The sequence below is a fragment of the Physeter macrocephalus genome, chromosome 18, assembly GCF_002837175.3.
Source record: "Physeter macrocephalus isolate SW-GA chromosome 18, ASM283717v5, whole genome shotgun sequence".
Classification (NCBI taxonomy): domain Eukaryota; kingdom Metazoa; phylum Chordata; class Mammalia; order Artiodactyla; family Physeteridae; genus Physeter; species Physeter macrocephalus.
The window spans coordinates 82,230,580-82,247,990 of NC_041231.1; the positions used below are offsets into that span (position 1 = coordinate 82,230,580).

At 46.1% G+C, this 17,411-nt stretch overlaps 1 protein-coding gene across 1 annotated transcript in view; it reads left to right on the forward strand.

The window, feature by feature from the left end:
• Window positions 1-1,504: 1,504 nt before the first annotated feature.
• TFAP2D (transcription factor AP-2 delta) overlaps window positions 1,505-17,411 on the forward strand; it is a 57,399-nt gene continuing 41,492 nt past the window's right edge. The window contains exons 1-5 of the mRNA XM_007101672.2: window positions 1,505-2,053; window positions 3,051-3,548; window positions 7,003-7,063; window positions 16,929-17,094; window positions 17,272-17,390. Coding sequence (XP_007101734.1) covers window positions 2,015-2,053; window positions 3,051-3,548; window positions 7,003-7,063; window positions 16,929-17,094; window positions 17,272-17,390 — 883 coding nt within the window. The 5' untranslated portion in view covers window positions 1,505-2,014. The remainder of the gene's footprint in view (window positions 2,054-3,050; window positions 3,549-7,002; window positions 7,064-16,928; window positions 17,095-17,271; window positions 17,391-17,411) is intronic.

Consider the following 17,411-nt stretch of genomic DNA (forward strand, 5'->3'; position numbering starts at 1 on the left):
CGCGTCTGGCCATTCCCCAGATAACCTGCGGGCCCTGCACATTCTTCTGAGGGGAGGTTTGTACCTCCGCAGGGGCGGGCTTTCCTGGGGTAAGGTCTTGGGGGCAGGCCCAGGCTGCCACGGACGCGTGTATTTTGTCTGTGGGTAGAATATAGAGGCCTCTCTCCGTCCTGCCAAACAAAAGATTCCACTGCAAGCATTTTGGGAGTCAGCCTCTCAGTGGCAATGGCCTTATACCCCTCCTACTTAAAGATCAAGTTGGTCATTCTTCCTTTTCCTCTTCGTTGGGCTGACTTCATTAGACCAAAATATGGAATTTCAAGAAGTTGGGAGGGGGGCACTTGCGCACCCTGAAAAGGGGAGCAAGTGTTGGCAGCTGATCCTTGCGCAGGACTGAAGCATCACGGATCTCCATTTCAGACAGTGCATTTCAATTCTTGTCGTGTGCCTTTGTCCATTTATATAAAGCAAAGAGCGCTGAGTGACAGCCCCAGTTAGCCTGCATGAGCAGATCCTAATAAACCCTCCCAAACCCCGACCTAAAAAAAAAGAAGAAAAAAAAAAAGCCACATGCCTGCCTGTTTGCCTGCGGCTTATTATTAAGACACCTTCTCAGCTTAAACACTCAAAAGCTAACCAAATGAAATGGCAATTAAGACGAAATTACCCCTTCTATCTCTGAGATGAGTCTGGGGCCAGCCGGTTCTTAGGAGGTAGGCAGGGCTGGTGAGCGGACTCAGCAGGGCCTCAGTATTGCGGGCCTGTAGCCACTGCTACCCTCTCTAGGCGCTAGACCACTTGATTCGGGAAGATGAATTTTGAATGAAGTAAAGCTCAAATACTGTTTGGAAGTCGAGAAATCCACCGAGGAGACAGAGATAAGTGTGCACTGCCTCCTTCATGCCCTCTCTTTGTAAAATATTACTTTCAAACATTTAAGGGTTTTGGGGGGGGGTAATGGTATTCAAATACCTGGTGCCCCTGCTAAATAGTCCATACAACACAGCCCCCCGCCCCCCATTCAGCAGTCTTTTCGAAAAGGAAGTAGGAAAACACAAAAAGAGGGGGGAAATGGGTTGGGCTGAGGAGTGGAAGACAACGTTTCACCTAAATGTAGAATCTTGTCACAAGTCTTTATTCTCTTGTATTTTTCTTAAATATATTGCCAGTTACACTATTTCTTTATGATGGAAACTTGGGACTGTCCATCATGGTTATTTGTTTTAAAGCTGCTGAAAGTGTAAGCTACTGCCAGGTGTTACCTTTCAAAAAAGGGAAAAGAACCCAAATTCATGTAAATAGGGAAAGAGGAGTATTGTTCCCATTTGGGCAAAGGCAGATACCCCAAGTCTGGGTGAAATTGATTTGGGTGCTAGTTGGAAAAAGCAGCTTTCAGCATCCAGGAACCAATAGGCATGAACACTTACTTGTGTAAAAGGAAGCTTTAATTAATATATATTTCTATCTCTAATCTACACACATCGGGGGCTAGGTCTTTATCTTCACAATAAAATGTGTGCAATGCTCTCTGCAGAGATGAGTCCCCCCCTCAGTCGGTATAGAAAAGCATGAGAAAGGTTGGGAAAAATGGATAAAAATGTTGAAAGAACCTCCAGTTCCTTATTAGGCGAAGATACAATATTTATTCCTTGTCTCCTGGGATAAATCTCTTCTGCCTATTGTCCTCCCAGTTCTCAGTGCTGATGCTTAATTTTCAAAACTTCTATATTACCAAGGGACCTACGACATCAGCCAAAGAAATACTCAGCAAGTACAAAATCTGTTCCAGGGAGCTGCTTTTGTGCAGAGGGAAAATTTTGTTCCTACAGGTTTTTAAGTGGGTACGAGGCAAGGAGCTATCTGATCCGGGCAAAGCCATTACAATTTAGATCTCTATCTATAGAACATTTTTTTTTCCTTAAAAAAAATTGGAAAATACAAGAAGTTTGGATTTTTTTCCCGATTCTTTTTTTGGAGGGAGAAATTGCATCGTAAGCTTTCGGAGAAACCCAACATGTCAACTACCTTTCCGGGACTAGTCCACGATGCCGAGGTATTATTACTTTTTTTTTTTTTTTGAGCGCGCGTGTGTGTGGCGGCGGCGGCGTGGTGGCGGCGGTGGCAGCTTCCCCTGTCTCTAATTTATATCGGACCGTTACGTTTAATTATAATCTGGCTTTCGGGGGAAGTTAAGGAAGGAAAAGGGAGAAAGTTCGTTATGACATCTGTCGCCAGGAAGGGCAACTCTCTGCCACGTTAAGAAACATTTGGCATATAATGAGGGGGAAAAAACATAATCCTAATAATAAAGAAAGCGAGGAGGGGGTGAGGAGAAAGAGATAGAGATGGGAAAAAGATACTCAGAAAGGCAAAGAGATTGATGGGGTGGGAGGCGGTAGCTGGACAAGGGGGTGGGGAACAGGCACCCCTTTTGTAATGGGCTTATTCTAGAAGACTAAAGCAGAAAGGGGGGGTCGGATTCCCTGCCCCAAATGGTTAAGAAAATGAGCAAGTTGGGCGATTTGCACAGACTGAATTTTTTTTTAATATATAGATAAAGATTTTGAGCAGCTCTGGCAGAACATCCCAGCGTGGACAGCCGCGGCATCTCGTCGTTGGCAGCGGGTTGGAGTGGCGAGGCGCTGCGCCTGTGGACGCTCTCGGTCTGCTCCCCGCAGCCCCGGAGTCAGTGGCAAACCTGGCTCCCGGGGCCCGGCTCCCTGCGCAAGTTGGGCAGGGGCTGTGTGCGTGTGTGTGTGTGTGTGTGTGTGCGCGCGCGCGCGCGTGTGTGTCACCCGCACCTATATAGGGTGGGGGATTTTTTTCCGAGCTCTCGACTGTGAGGACGAGGCCGCCCACCCCCAGTCCGCCTGCTCGCACAGGCTCCCTGGCGAAGGCGCGCAGCCCGGCTGCGGCTCGGCACGAGCCCTGCGCGCTCGCGCCCCTCGGAGAGCCAGAGAAAGCTCCCGGCTCCGGGAGAGCCGCGCCTCGGTTGCAAAATGACAAACCTCAAGTTTTTCTGCTCTCCCTTTTCCCCCTCTTCCTTCCAGATACGTCACGACGGATCAAACAGCTACCGTTTGATGCAGCTTGGTTGTCTGGAGTCCGTAGCCAATTCCACTGTCGCCTATTCCTCCTCCTCCCCTCTAACTTATTCCACCACCGGCACCGAGTTTGCGTCCCCCTACTTCTCCACTAACCACCAGTACACCCCGCTCCACCACCAGTCCTTCCATTACGAGTTTCAGCACAGCCACCCGGCTGTCACTCCCGACGCCTACTCTCTGAACTCGCTCCACCACTCGCAACAGTACTACCAGCAGATCCACCACGGGGAGCCCACCGACTTTATTAACCTGCACAATGCGCGGGCGCTCAAGTCGTCCTGCCTGGACGAACAGAGACGGGAGCTGGGCTGCCTCGAGGCCTACCGCCGCCACGACCTGTCCCTCGTGGGCCACGGCTCTCAGTATGGGATGCACCCAGATCAAAGACTCCTGCCAGGGCCCAGCCTGGGGCTGGCCGCCGCGGGAGCCGACGACTTGCAGGTAAATAAGCGTGCGGCGGATTTGCGCCCTCCCGCCCCTCCCCCTCCCGCGCCGTTCAGCCGTTCATCATCCGACGGTAAGCCGTCTCCCCGCGCACCACCCCCCCCTTCTCTCTCTCTCTCTCTCACACACACACACACACACACACACACACACACACACGCACGCACACCACTTAGGGAAAGTTATCAAAACAATTAAAGGAGGCGTGTGCCACTCTGCCCCTCTCATTGGAGCGGGCGTTTCACCTGGACGCTCGGGAGTCCAGCTAGCTGCGGGCCCCCCACTTTCCGGCGGTCTGCACTGAGGTCTTTTGTGAATCCACGTTTGTGTCCCTGAGGCTTGGGGTGGGGGAGATCACGTAGGCTGGGGTTGAGCCGACTGGACTCAGAGTAAGACCCGATGAGTTGATGACCAATTGCACCCTCAGCCTCGGCGCTTTGCCGCGTCTACCCGCGTGTTCCAGGCATTTGTCCCAGACTGAGCTGGCGGGGCGCTTACTATGAACTGGGGGGCTGGTTTGTTCTCAGAAAATTTGGGGGACCCTGAGCGCCAGCGAAAATGTCACCGAATATCCTAGATTGTTGCGGAGAGTAAAGAATCGCAAACGTAAGCCTCAAAAATGGACCCCAGTGAAAGGCTCTGCACAATGCACTTGGCCGGGGTGTGGGCTTGAGCCTGATTCTCGCTGCCTGAGGAGCACCCAATCCCGTCACCTGGCTGAACGATTCACAACTTTGTTTTTACTCTCCAAACCATTAATTTTTACAAAAGATGCAACTCCCTAAAAAGAAGGAAAGGAATCAAGGGAAGAGAGAGGGGGAGAGAAAATGAATAGGAGGGGAGGAAGAAAGGAGAAAAGGTAGGAAGGGAGAGAGGGAGAGAGTAATAAAGGGAGAAAGCGAGGAAGGAAGGAAGGAAGCAATTCAGATATGGTGAAGGCCATGACTCAATCAAATGATCTCTCCTACTTTCTCTCTTATATGTATTTTCGCACATTGTTTGCCAACAATAGAATATATCATTATGCAGACATACTGTCACAGCCACATTTCAAACAAATAAGTCCACACATGTCCCAGACAGAACCCAGAAGACACGAATTTGTGCATTCTTTTGGCTGAAAGTACAGCTCTGCCTGCGAGTCCACACGAAGGTGGCCACTTTCTCCAAGGTCCCCGCAATGAAAGGAGAGATACTGGAAGAGCGCGAGTCGGAGACATGAGAGATCCCTCGTTGCGCACAGAAAATCCTTCCCCCTCACTTACCTCTGAGCAAGGGATTATTTAAAAATTAAAGTGAAAGCCCTTACAGTCCCAACAAAGAGCCCAAGCCACGAAATCGGTGCACGAGAAAAAAGATTTGGCTCCATAAACCTTGCTTTCTACATTTACATTCACAAAATAATTTTATACGCTCAGGGCATTTTTACATTTTTCACAAGGATCTCCTTATGTCTCAAGAGGAAAAAAATCTGCCATTCAATGCTTAGCTCAACTAAAACCTATTTACTCCTTTTAATAGCCACGTCTGCCGCTGATTTTTTTGTATCTGTACAAATTTTTTTCCTGTGCTAGGCACAAAGCCGGGCATTTTTCAAAAGAGGGGATTAGAACATTTGCAAGCACGAGACAAAGAGCGAATCCCGTGCAAAAGAACACCGTAGTTTATCCAATTTTCGACTTAGTGCCATTCAACTGGTCATTTATGCAATGTCATCCGACCAAGCAACATGTTTTACTTATGAGGGGGAAAAGTTTGTTAAGTGAAGAGACAAAGATTCATTTCCTCTAAGAAAATAAACATCTTAACGGTGCGCCAGAGACCGGGAGGGAAAGTGATTCACTTCCTTGGAGAACTTCCGGCCTCTACCTTTTCCATTTCAGATATTTTGAAAACTTTACTTTCATCCTATGTCTTTTAACATTCTTAACCTCCTTTTTGCCATTTTTTTGCTCATACTGAGGGAGAATTCATCATGAGAGAAACACTCCAAGACACTAGAAGAAATAGAGGAGAATGGTATATGATATATTTATGTATCTGTGTCTACAGAAGTGTGTATATACTTTTTTGATAAAGATACAGAAGCAAGTTGTAAGTCTGGCAAGTTATTTTCTTCCACTCCTCCTGGACTTAGTTGTCAGAATGAAAAAGAAAAAGAAAAAAAGTCATAGCTACTTTTAAAAAGAGAAATGGGGAGGGGATGTGTGGGAGAAACCCGTCTCTCTCCTTTTATTTCTTCCTTTTTAAAACATTCATCAGCATATGCCTCATTTCAAATGCAACAAATGTAAATATACTTTTCCCTGCACAGAATTTTAAGTGAAAGTCCAATGGTTTGGAGGGCGGTCTAAGTCTGCCTAACAGATGCAAACAGTCTTGTGGCTTCAGTTCCATCTTTGAGTCCCCTAAAAAGATTTGCTATGGCCAACAAAGGAAACTGTCACACCTTTTCCCATCACCGCTTTAATTTATGCTCAGTCTCCAACTTTTTTTTTTTCATATTGATTTGATAATCACTTTAAGGCAGAACAGTTAAAATAAGAAAGAACTCGTGAGTAGGTTGAAAAGGGGGGTCTTACAGGCCTGCCTCAATATGGTGAAAATGGGGAAGCGAAAGGGAGCCAGGGCTGTAAAGGTTGTTTTGTAAAGTGGGTTTTTATTATGCACCGACTCTCTCCGCATTTACTTAACTCTTCACGGGCTGTTGGGTAGGTTAACACCCTTCAAGGCCTCTTTCAAGTCCAATACCTCGTTTGTTTGTAAAGGAAAATGAGCCTTTAACACATTTCGACTCAGAAAAAAGAAAGAAGACAGAGAGAGAGAAATTTTTATTTTTCTTAATCAAAAATCAGCAGAACTTTTCCTCCTTCCCAGCTCAAATGATCCCTCAATCCATTAGGAGGCTGAAGATCTACAGTGAGTGACTCTGAAGGTGTTTCCTCCATAAGACACACTTTGGGTAACATGATAGGATGCTCCTACATCTGGGGTAAAACAGAACCCTCATAAGATATCTTGAATCCTGCACTTGAAATAGCTCCTATGAGCTCCCAAGAAACCCACAGTGCCAGACTTGACACTTCTGGTGTAATTTGCTCCACGCAGAAAGTGCCGTGGAAGCTGTCTATATATATGCTATGTGCCTTGATGGGGACTCAAAGGGTTTCTCATTCTCTTATGCCAAGATAAAAGGCACTCCTGTGCTTTGAAGTGTAATATTGTATGGTGCTGTAAAATGCATACCTTAAAATTTATACAACTTTTAGATTGTGGTTTTTCTGGCACTTTTTCCCCTTAAAATTGTGTGTGCTGCCAAACTTGGTTGCATTTAAATGTCTACTATGGGGTTATGGGGAGATGGGGTTTGGGGTGGGACAGGTTGAAAGACTTAACTAATGTATCTATTAGTATCTATATGAGTGATTTTCTTTCTTTTTCTTGTATTAAGGGCTCTGTGGAAGCCCAGTGTGGGCTCGTTCTCAATGGCCAAGGTGGAGTGATAAGAAGAGGTAAGTAACAACATATTAAAAACTAAACGTTCTCCTCTCATCTGCTACTTTGTCATGAAAGTCCAGTGATGGATGCTTTTAAACATCAGATCCCCATCTGATGATAAAGAAAACAATGACTCTTGGTCAATTACTCTTGTCCCACACAGGCATACCCACATTAAAAAGCTTCCCATTAAAAAGCTTCCCTTCCTCCACTGAGGCTTGAACCAGCCTGTGTCCAAAAGATTGTGATAGAAGAGGTTTGCTCTTCCTCAATGGAGCAGTGACAGAACCAAAGTTAGAGGCAAAAAAAAGGAAAAAATCCTTCTCACACTCCTTTTCCCCATCACCACATCCTCGAGCAGAATTTCTGGTCTCTTTTAGCCCTAAATGTGCCAGCCACAGCCTCGGTGTTTGAGGTAATGGTGTTAGCTTGAGGCTTGGAAAGGTTAAATTCATTGGGCTTCAGGGAAGGCTAATGAAACACCAATATCGTAGCTGCCCTCATTTTTCTAAGTGTCCAGAACATTTCTTTCTTTAAGGGAGGGTGAGAGGAGGAGGTGGTGTTAACTGTACCGGATAAAGCTTTCTTGTTCCCATCTGTTGAGGGAAACATCTGAATCCAGAGTTACCCATGGAATTGGAAGGTGGGGGGAAGGCAAGAGTGGAGAGCTGTTGATTTTGGCTCAGACACTGATGGGGCCTGCATCTCAAATATTCCATTTTGACAAAAGGTTTTGAACTATGACACGTTAAGGGCCTCAAGGCAGTGCCAGTTTTGCTGGCTTCCCCACTTCACTGTACCCAGAGCCTCTGAAGCTTATTTTCCTAGCAAGCTGAGTAACCCGAGGAGCACACAAGGCAAGGCGGACCAGCTGTTATCCCAACTTCATACGAATTAATAAGATGTGGCCTATTCACTAGGACTAATTCCAGCTCCAGGGTCGCAGTTGTCTCTAGTAACCGAACCACTACAAACTGAGTCACTTCTGATGGCACCAAATAAATGTCCTTCAGTCCCTCTCCATCCCTTTGAAAGCTTGTTAAAAGACTCCAGTGCTTTTCCAAAGAAAGAAATGCACCTATAGGAAGCAATGGATTATTTCATGTTTAAACTGCAGGTTTTACAACCCAATGTCCAATGTGAAACTCCGTTTCAATCGAGGTGGGAAGAAAACAGAGTTTTCCTTTGGGAAACTGACTATTGTCAGAGTGGATATTTGGAACTTCCATTAAATGGAACATGGCTATTTTAATCTGTTGTCTCACCCTATGGCGATTTGAAAATTATTATTTTTTTAAACCGTTCGTGTTGCTCCACAGAGATTTTTTTAAATGAGCCATATTAAGCTTGTCAGCCAGGCCAATGCTCAGCCATTTTGAAATGACATGAAATAGGCCCAGACTAGTGAAAATTGAAATAAAATATACATATTATTGGAGAGAGGGATTAAAATACACAATGAAAGAGGGACCAGGTGACGTGCTGATCCGGGTCCGTTGGGGTGTTCACACTAAAGGTGAGGCCGAGCACTCAGGGCGCACGGAGATGTCGGTGGTGCTGAAGAGGACAGCGCCACTAATTAGAGCCCGGAGCTGCCTCCTCCCAGAGCCCGGCTCGCGCTACTGCGTTTTTGCGTTCAGTTCCGCACTTGCTCCAACATCACCTTCTCAAATGCTTGGCAATTACATCCGATCGTACAATAGCTGGCAGGGGGTGAGAATTATTTGAGGCCGAGGCGGAGAGCTGGAAGGGAGGCGGCTGTGCAATCAGTTGAATTTTCGGAAAGAGATTTAGGGGATAGCCCTCACCACCCTCCCAAGAAAGGCCAACGCTCTCCAGTCACTACAAGATGGAAACTGCGTTCCTATCCTCTCAGGGCCATGGAAATGGTCTTCCTTAGGTGACGTTTGATTGCTCTTGTAGAATTCGGTGTCATTCACCTAAAAATAGGAGCCGAATTTATTTTAAACCAAACGTTGATCTTTTAGAAGAACAGCGTGGCTCCAAGGAGAGAGGGGAGGTAACTTGGGGTTTACGTCTGTATTGTTTGACTAAAGCCTAATCCTTCCCCCCTCCATGCAAAGGAATTCAGAATTTAGCTGCTGAGTTTATTCCATTTCCACGTGTCTTAGAGAAAGGCCAATTAATTTAGTTGAGCCTCGGAGACCAGGGTGTGTGTCTCTGTGTGTCTGTTTACTCTGAAAGGATCAATGTTCATGACAATTTGCAAATGGATAGCAAGGAAGTCTTGCATTAAAAGGAGATGCTTGTCCTGCCGCCTGCCCAGCTCCTTCATCTCAGGACTCCCCGTTTTTGAAGAAACGCTAAGGAAGTCCCTTCTCTTTATTGTCACTGGTAGCACACAGGATTCTAACATCAACAGCTCGAGTCACCTTTGTTCATCAAAAATCGGGAGGGCTTTAACTCAAGCGCTCTGCTGTGTCGCCATATTGTGCAATAGCTCAGATGGAAAAGTCTGTTTCTCTTCTAATCCATGCTTCACAGGTGACTCGCCATATGAAACATGATTTCTTGAAAAGCAAAACTTTTTGCCATTTTTCCTCTCCTGATGAGCTCTCGGATGAACTTACATTTCTAATGATTTCCAGAATTTACTGTGGGAGGAAAAAACTAGATTTCACTTCTCAAGACCCCTGGATGCTCTTTTAGAAAAAAAGACAGTGCCCTAAATGCCCTACACGAATTCACCAGGGAGAGGCTGTCCTGTTTGCAGCGTGATATGTGTGCTTGTCGCGGGGAGGTGTGTGTCTCAGTTCTTTAAATTTGGCCACTTCTGTTTGCAAAGAACAAAATACCATTTCCCTGACTCAGTCTGGTAAGCGGTAGTTACACTGTTTTTGCCTATAATGAAGCCCTATAGCCAAAGAACGCGGAAGAGGGGCAGCGGCGAGGTAATTACCACCTAGATAAAATATTTGCCACCGCGTCGGAGGTGCAGCTCCCCGAGCGCTCACTCTCGGTTAATGGTGTGCGCGATTTTGCCCGCAGCTCCGCCACTCCAACCATCAGAACCAATAATCTTTACTTTACCCTGTGCTCGCGTATCGATAGCTTCTCTCGCCTCCGGCACTGGCTTTGATATGTTAATATTTCTGAGTAGCAAATTCTGCAGAGATCATATTAATGTTGTACGTACAGAGTGGAGCTTTGCCTTCGTTGAATATTCAGATACTGGGTTTCAAAAGGCATCTCTTGAAGAAATGAGGCTTCTATTTACAGGAGTCGTCTGTGTTTTTAATCATTAAAAAAAAAAAAGAAGGAGAAGAAGAAGAAAAAGAAAGGAAAACCCACTCTTCTTTTCCCCTTGAATCTTCTGAGGCTCCCTTATGGCCCCTTCCCCTTTGTCAGATGCACATTCCTTTTATTTCTCGCTCTGAGAATTTAATAGTAGGAGAACAATGTTGATGACGACGATGATGATGATGAAACTAATAACGAGAGGATCCAGACTGGAAATGCAGGAGTAGGGGTTCAGTTGGCCCATGGCTTTCAGAAGAGGATGGACATGAGATGAGAAGACCCAGCTTTTTCATATTTGGGTGGAAAGTGACATTTTGGCCCTGGTCTTTTTTTGTGAAATCGGGATGGCAAACTCAAAAAAAAAAAAAAAAAAAAGGAAGAAAAAAAAGAAAAAAGTGAAGAGGGGAAGCGCCCTTGTTTCGCTTTGTGATCACTCTGCCTTGCAGCCCCAGGCTAATTTCAGAAGCTTAAATACCGCCATAGCCTCTGGGCCACGCGGAGAGGGAGCGGACCCGGCCACGGGCAGGAAGGAGCGCTTACTGGATTGCCCGTGGCTACACAAAATACAAACTACTTTGAATCAAAACATTTTGGGGGAATTAATATGATCTGAACTCTGCACGTTTTAAGAGAGCTGGAGTGCGTCAGATCGCTTAGAGGTGACTGGCACGCCAGCGGAGGCATTTACGCTGCGGTGCAAACACTGTCAGATCTGATTTAATTTCAAAAAAAAAAAAAAAAAAAAGCTTCCGTGAAAGGGGGCTTACCATCAGTCGCCCAGTCTGCCATTAACCGGGTGGATGGACCCGACCACTCTTCCCGTCTGCAGGCGGCTTCAGCAGAAGGATGAGATTTCCTTTGTTTTTTCGGGTTTCGCGAGGGCCCTGGGCTTTGGAACTGGAGTTAGAGAGGGACTTTTTGACTCTTTCAGCAGCTCCTGGAAGGAGTAAGATTAAAGGGGGGTGGGGTGGTGTGAGAAGCCCTGTTCCTCTTCTTTTGTCGGAGCCCCTGGAATCTCTCTTTACTGAAATCACCAAAACTCATCTCTGTGGCTCATCCACTGTGAAAATATTGTCAGAAATACACCTGGGGCTTCGCCTGCCTTCTTAGTCCCCAAACACAGATGCTGCAGATGCAGAATTCAGTCACCTTTATATGAAGTATAAAATTCATGTACCAAAGGATCTAGAGGCATGTTTTGTTGGAAATCTATTTTAGGGGGAGGGGGAGCTACTTTTCCATAGCCTACTGCTGTCTCTCTAATTTCTTTATTGCTTTGAACATCACCAAAAGCCAAAGCACTCTCTGCACACACGTTACACACCCACCACTACCTTAAACCAGTAGGTCTCTCCGTGCAGACCTCCCTTTCTTTTGTTCTGCGTGGAATCTCGACCTGGATAAGCGCATTCAGACTTGGTAACCCAGTAATACCTGTAACGACATATCCTTCCCCCAAACAGTGCAACTAGCTGCGGATACTGCATCCGAGGCCTATTTGATTGCATTTAGGCCCCTTATCCCTTTACTGTCTGATTACAATTAACATCTGCTTTGAGTGGAGGGAGGGGATTACGTGGGGCGAGGGGGGGGTAATTGGGACTGAGAAGGGCGAGAGGCTAGAGAGAAAGCAGCCGAGAAAGCTCCTACCCCACCCCGTTTCCACGCGCACCTCACAGAAATGCAGCCGCAGAACAAACAGGGACAGGAAACTCCTGTAATCACTTACACATTTTTTAATGTGTCAGAAAAAAACGAGCGATCACTGGAGATGAAGAAGGGGAGAAAAAAAAAATCCCTGCCATTTGTATTTCTTTCATTTGAATTGTAAACATCTGTTTGGCTGTAAGGCGAACAGAACATTTATTTTGCTCTCCAGATTTGGTCTAATGATGTCAACACCGAGGCGGCGGCGAGTGGGGCGGCGCTGAGGCTTTGGAGAGGCTGCGCGCACGGGCCCGCGCCCGGAAGCCCGCCGGGAAGTATTGATCGCACCTGCGGAGCGCGCGGGGCCTCTAGCCGTCCTCAGCTCTGCTCCGAGGCGGGAAGGCACCCAGAGGGGAAGAGTAGCTTAGAGGCAGCTTTAGGGGTTCCAGGGGAGCCGCAGTTCCTGAGAGAGGGCCCGGACTCTCTCCTCTGCCCTAATTGCCTGGAAGGAGAAGAGGAAAAGCGGACCCAGGCATAGGCGACTGTCTTTCCGATTCCGTAGCTGCGTAAAAAGTGGGCGGGTCTTGTCGCGCTCTGCAGCTTGCGCCCAGCGCCGCGGCAGTTGCTGAACACAATGGTAGGGTTGAGTGGCCTTAACTCGGGTTAACGAGCACGCGTGCGTCCGTTTTCCGTTGTACCTCCTCACAATAAATAAGGGAAATAAATGGAGCAGGTGTGAGCATCCCCATTTTTGAGATGGGTAGACTGAGGCCCAGAATTACTCGCCTAAGGTCGCATGGGTCACTAGCTGGCCAACCTTTTACCTCTTTCTCTCCCCCACATCGTCCCCAGCACGCCAAGGCGGGTGCAGCCCCATCCCCGTGCTTTTTTGGCCTCACGGGATCTGACAGTCTGGCCGCTGGAGGATCTGCATCTCTGTATTTTGTGCTGGTTTTGTTCCCCACACAGGCTTTGGTTGACTTTTCACTGTAGTTGTGGCAAAGTTATCCCTTTTATGATAGCCGTGTCCTAACAAGTGACCTTGAGTAGATGATTTCTTATGCTGTTACTATAGCTACCCATCTGAGTTTGGAGCATCACTGGGAGTAGGAAGCTCTATCTCCAAATGTCGATTTTTAAAATACTTGCCATGGAAATATTGCGTCTGTGCACTATGTATGGAAAAGGGGTGTACTCTAGAGAAGTTCAGCATGAGGACCCTAGCTATGGCACCAGAGACACCCCTAACTGGAGTGCTGGGTCTGGAATGAATATTGCATAATTTCAATAAGAGCTGACATGCAACACAGGCACCAGGAGGAACTTCAGCTAGTGACACTGGGGAGGAACACTCTAAATGGCTTGACGTAGTTGACCCTTGCATGACTTTCCTTCTTTGAAACCTCATCATTGCCATCTGTAGTCTGGAGCCCCTTAGAGATGTCCCACCTTCACTCCAAATGCAAAACTCTGGTTATGTTGACCTATTACTCTTTTCTTTCTCCTTAAAAAATAAACCACTGGGAAGAAAGGTATCAGGTTCCCCACATGCTGCTGTAAACTCTACAAGTTGCCAAATCTTTAACCAGGACAAGAGAGTTCCCCAAGGCTGCAGCAATGCCAAGTATCAAAGTAACAGAAATTCCCTTTAAACATGCTGTGACATAAAAAATAAAAGACTCTAGAGTTGATGGCTAATCCTGAATACAAAATAAATCCTCCAGGCAATTTGTGTGTGCATAAAGCATATTCTTAATATGCAGCCTGTGTGACTTGCCTAATAAATGCTTATTTGAGCATAAGCCGGAAGGCTAACCTGGATGCAGGAGAGAAGACCCAGGGCCCAGAGAGTTCTCTCTTGACTAGCTGGCAGACTCAGTGACTTCCCTGAGAGTAGCTGGCTTTCAGCACAGGGGGTTCACTTTGCCCAAAGGGGGCAGTTTTCCAGTTGGAGAAAGCCCAATATAACTCCTTCTTTTACAAAAATTATAATCTTCTGCAACTCCCTAAATTTGATTTTTAACCTACCACAGATTAACAAAGATAGGAAAGTTCTAAAATTGTGCCCTTTCCTTTCCTGCAAAACAACATGTACACTCATAGTAAACTTGAGACCGGTTGGGTGAGATTCTTGTGTTCTCCTTTGTGTGTGTACTGGCTAGCGTGCAAGAGAGGAAGATTTATGTAAGAATATAAATTTGCTGATGACTCATAGTGACCATGGTTGAAAAACCATTTTCAGGAGAAAATGTGTGAATTTTGAGTAAAAACATTATTATTTATTTCCTTTCTTTTCTTTCTTTCTTTTCCTTTTCTTTTTTTTTTTTTTTTTTTTTTTGGCTGTGCATGCGGCTTGTAGGAACTTAGTTCCCTGACCAGGAGTTGAAGCCGGGCCCCCAGCAGTGGTTGCTCAGGGTCCTAACCACTGGACCACCAGGGAACTCCCTTATTTTCTTAATATATTTGCTTCAGATGACCTCACTATTGCTTAAGTCCTAAAGCTAACAGGGTCATGATTCTTACAACATGACAATAAAACCCAGATTCACTGATATCTAGACACTTTCCTGTTCATCTCAACTTTTGACAGGTCACTTGAGTTTACTTTTAAAATACATTTTGCATCTAGAGGTAAAAAGTGAGAGTATCAGTGAAAGTATAGTGGTAGTTTCTAGACCAGAAATCTGCAGAAATTATTATTAGTAGTAGTAGTTTTAAAATTCTCTCTGAGAATGTGAGGTGGGGAAGCACAGTTGAATTTGTTTTTCCAGCTCCTGAGGCAGGCATTTGTATGTTTTTTTCACTGTGTTGGCCACAAGTTTAACTGACAAGAAGGAGATTTCAATTCGATCATTGAGACTATGACCTTTCAGGCTTCAGACTGAGGGCAGGTTTCCAGACACTAGCATTGGGAATTTAGCCAAGTATACAGGACTTGTCTTCCAGCCTGTAGAGAGCTGGCTGCTTGGATGTTCTCAATATCCTGTCTTGTGTTTTGGAGTAGGGGGCATTCAGGGCGATCTCCAGCCTCAGAATGCTTAGGGAGAAAGACCCGGGTCCTAGCACTTTCAGGGGAATCTTGGATAACTGGAGGACAGCAGGAGGAATTCCAGAAAGCACAGAGGTAGAAACACTTTAAGAGTGGGGCAAAGTTAGCCTGTTCTCTGCACCCAGGTCCAGGGCCCCTTTGCCCTTTTAAACATCCTCCCAGATTCCTTAGCCCTTGTGCCTAGAAAACACACATGAATCTGAATGCCAGAGACCTGATCGACATAACATTCCATCTGAGCTGCTTAGTCGAGGAAGGGAAGGCAGGTGGTGAGTCCTAGACCAGTGCTTCTCAAAACGTAATGAGCACATGAATCACCTGAGGGACTCGGTTAAATGCAGATTCTGACTCAGAAGGTCTGCTCTGGGCCTGAGATTCTGCATTTCTAACAAGCTGCCAAGGAGATGCCAATGCTGCCAGTTGAGAACTACCCTTTGAGTAAAAATATTGGACAACCCTCTCCTGCCCATTTTTCTTCCTCCACCTACTCTTTTCTCATTTCCCTCATAGAACTTGACCATTTTCTGGAGATGGGTCTTAAGATTACCCATAACTGAAGAAATACAATGTATGCTCAGAAAAGCAACCTTTGAATTTGAACTTGCCACTGAACCTCCAAAGCTCTGCCCTCAGATTGTTCAGTGCACAGGGAGGAGCTGTGGATCCTGAGGCTATACAGCCGCTGTATTAGCAGCGCGGACAGTGGCTCAGGATTTTTGCATTAAGGGAGGATCCGGCAGTAGGAAACCCTCCACACTGATGATCGCTTTGGGTCCTCAAGTCTACTTCAGCTGCCTGAGGTTAGGGGATGTTCTCTTTTATTCCTGGAGGAGAGAAAAGCTCCAGGGGGCTTTCTGAACCTTGGAGACAGAAGGCTTCTGCTCCAGGAGCCCCAGCAGGGCGAAATTGCTTTAGTGATTTTGCTAACAAACAGCAGTTTGTTCTCTACTAGTAATAACGATAATAACAAATACAATAATATTATTGGCCATTAACATTTAATGTGTTATTGTTATTGTGTTCTAAGTCTGGTGCTGTGTTTGATTGTGTGTGCTGGTCCTGACGGCTGACATATGTAGAGAAATTTGACCAATTATCCACTCACATGGGTTGGGAGTTTCTGGCAATGGGCACATGATTTTTAGTGGTACCTGGGGATCGAATGACTCTGGTGCCTATAGTTGTTAGATGGACGAGGGGAGAGAGACGGCACTTCTCAAACATTTTAGAAAAGAGCTTCAAAACTTTTGTCTATATAGTAAGTCATGGATTAAAAAAAAATCTGGGCTTCCCTGGTGGTGCAGTGGTTGAGAGTCCACCTGCCGATGCAGGGGACGCGGGTTCGTGCCCAGGTCCGGGAGGATCCCACATGCCGCGGAGCGGCTGGGCCCGTGAGCCATGGCCGCTGAGCCTGCGCGTCCGGAGCCTGTGCTCCGCAACGGGAGAGGCCACAGCAGTGAGAGGCCCGCGTACCGCAAAAAAAAAAAAAAAAAAAAAATCTATCCATTGTGTATATGCATGCACATACAAAAACACACACGCACAGAGCCTTGGATATATAATACCTACCCTTTGTGGGTATTTACCTAACTGAAGTGTTTCTTGATGTGGATGATGTCAAAATTAACTTCGGTGGGCCAGCCAACACTCCATAGGATGCTAATTTTGGCTAAAATATTTTAATTTTTATACCCTCACAAATATTTTCTGTGTGATATTTGAAAGACAAACCTTGAGTGTTATTTGAAAGGACATCTTCAGAGCAGCTTTCTGAGATGATCCAGGTGATATATGTGTAAGGAAAATTGTGCCATGCGTTTCCAAATCCTATGTAGTGTTGTGATAGTAAGTTTATCACATGTGTTTTATGTTGTTATCTGCTCACACAGTCACTAATATATAATATACTTTTCCCTCCAAAGGTGGCACCTGCGTGGTCAACCCCACAGACTTGTTTTGCTCTGTCCCCGGTCGTTTGTCCCTTCTCAGTTCTACTTCCAAATACAAGGTGACCATTGCTGAGGTGAAGAGACGCCTCTCACCACCTGAATGCCTCAATGCTTCACTCTTGGGAGGCATTTTGAGAAGGTAAGAAAAAGGTGTTTCCTGGCACCGTGGTCTTCTGACTGTACTGGTACCACGTTCCTCCACCCTCAGCCCTTACGTTTTCTGTCCCATGTCGAATACCCCATGTGGTCAAGTCTTCTCATCATTTTACTCTGAATGTCAACTTTCAAAACCTAGCTTTTGTTTGTTCTCGGACAGAGCAAAATCCAAGAATGGGGGTCGCTGCCTGAGGGAGAAACTGGATAGGCTTGGCTTGAACTTGCCGGCCGGAAGACGGAAAGCAGCCAACGTCACCCTCCTCACTTCCTTGGTTGAAGGTATGACTTTTTAGCTCCGCA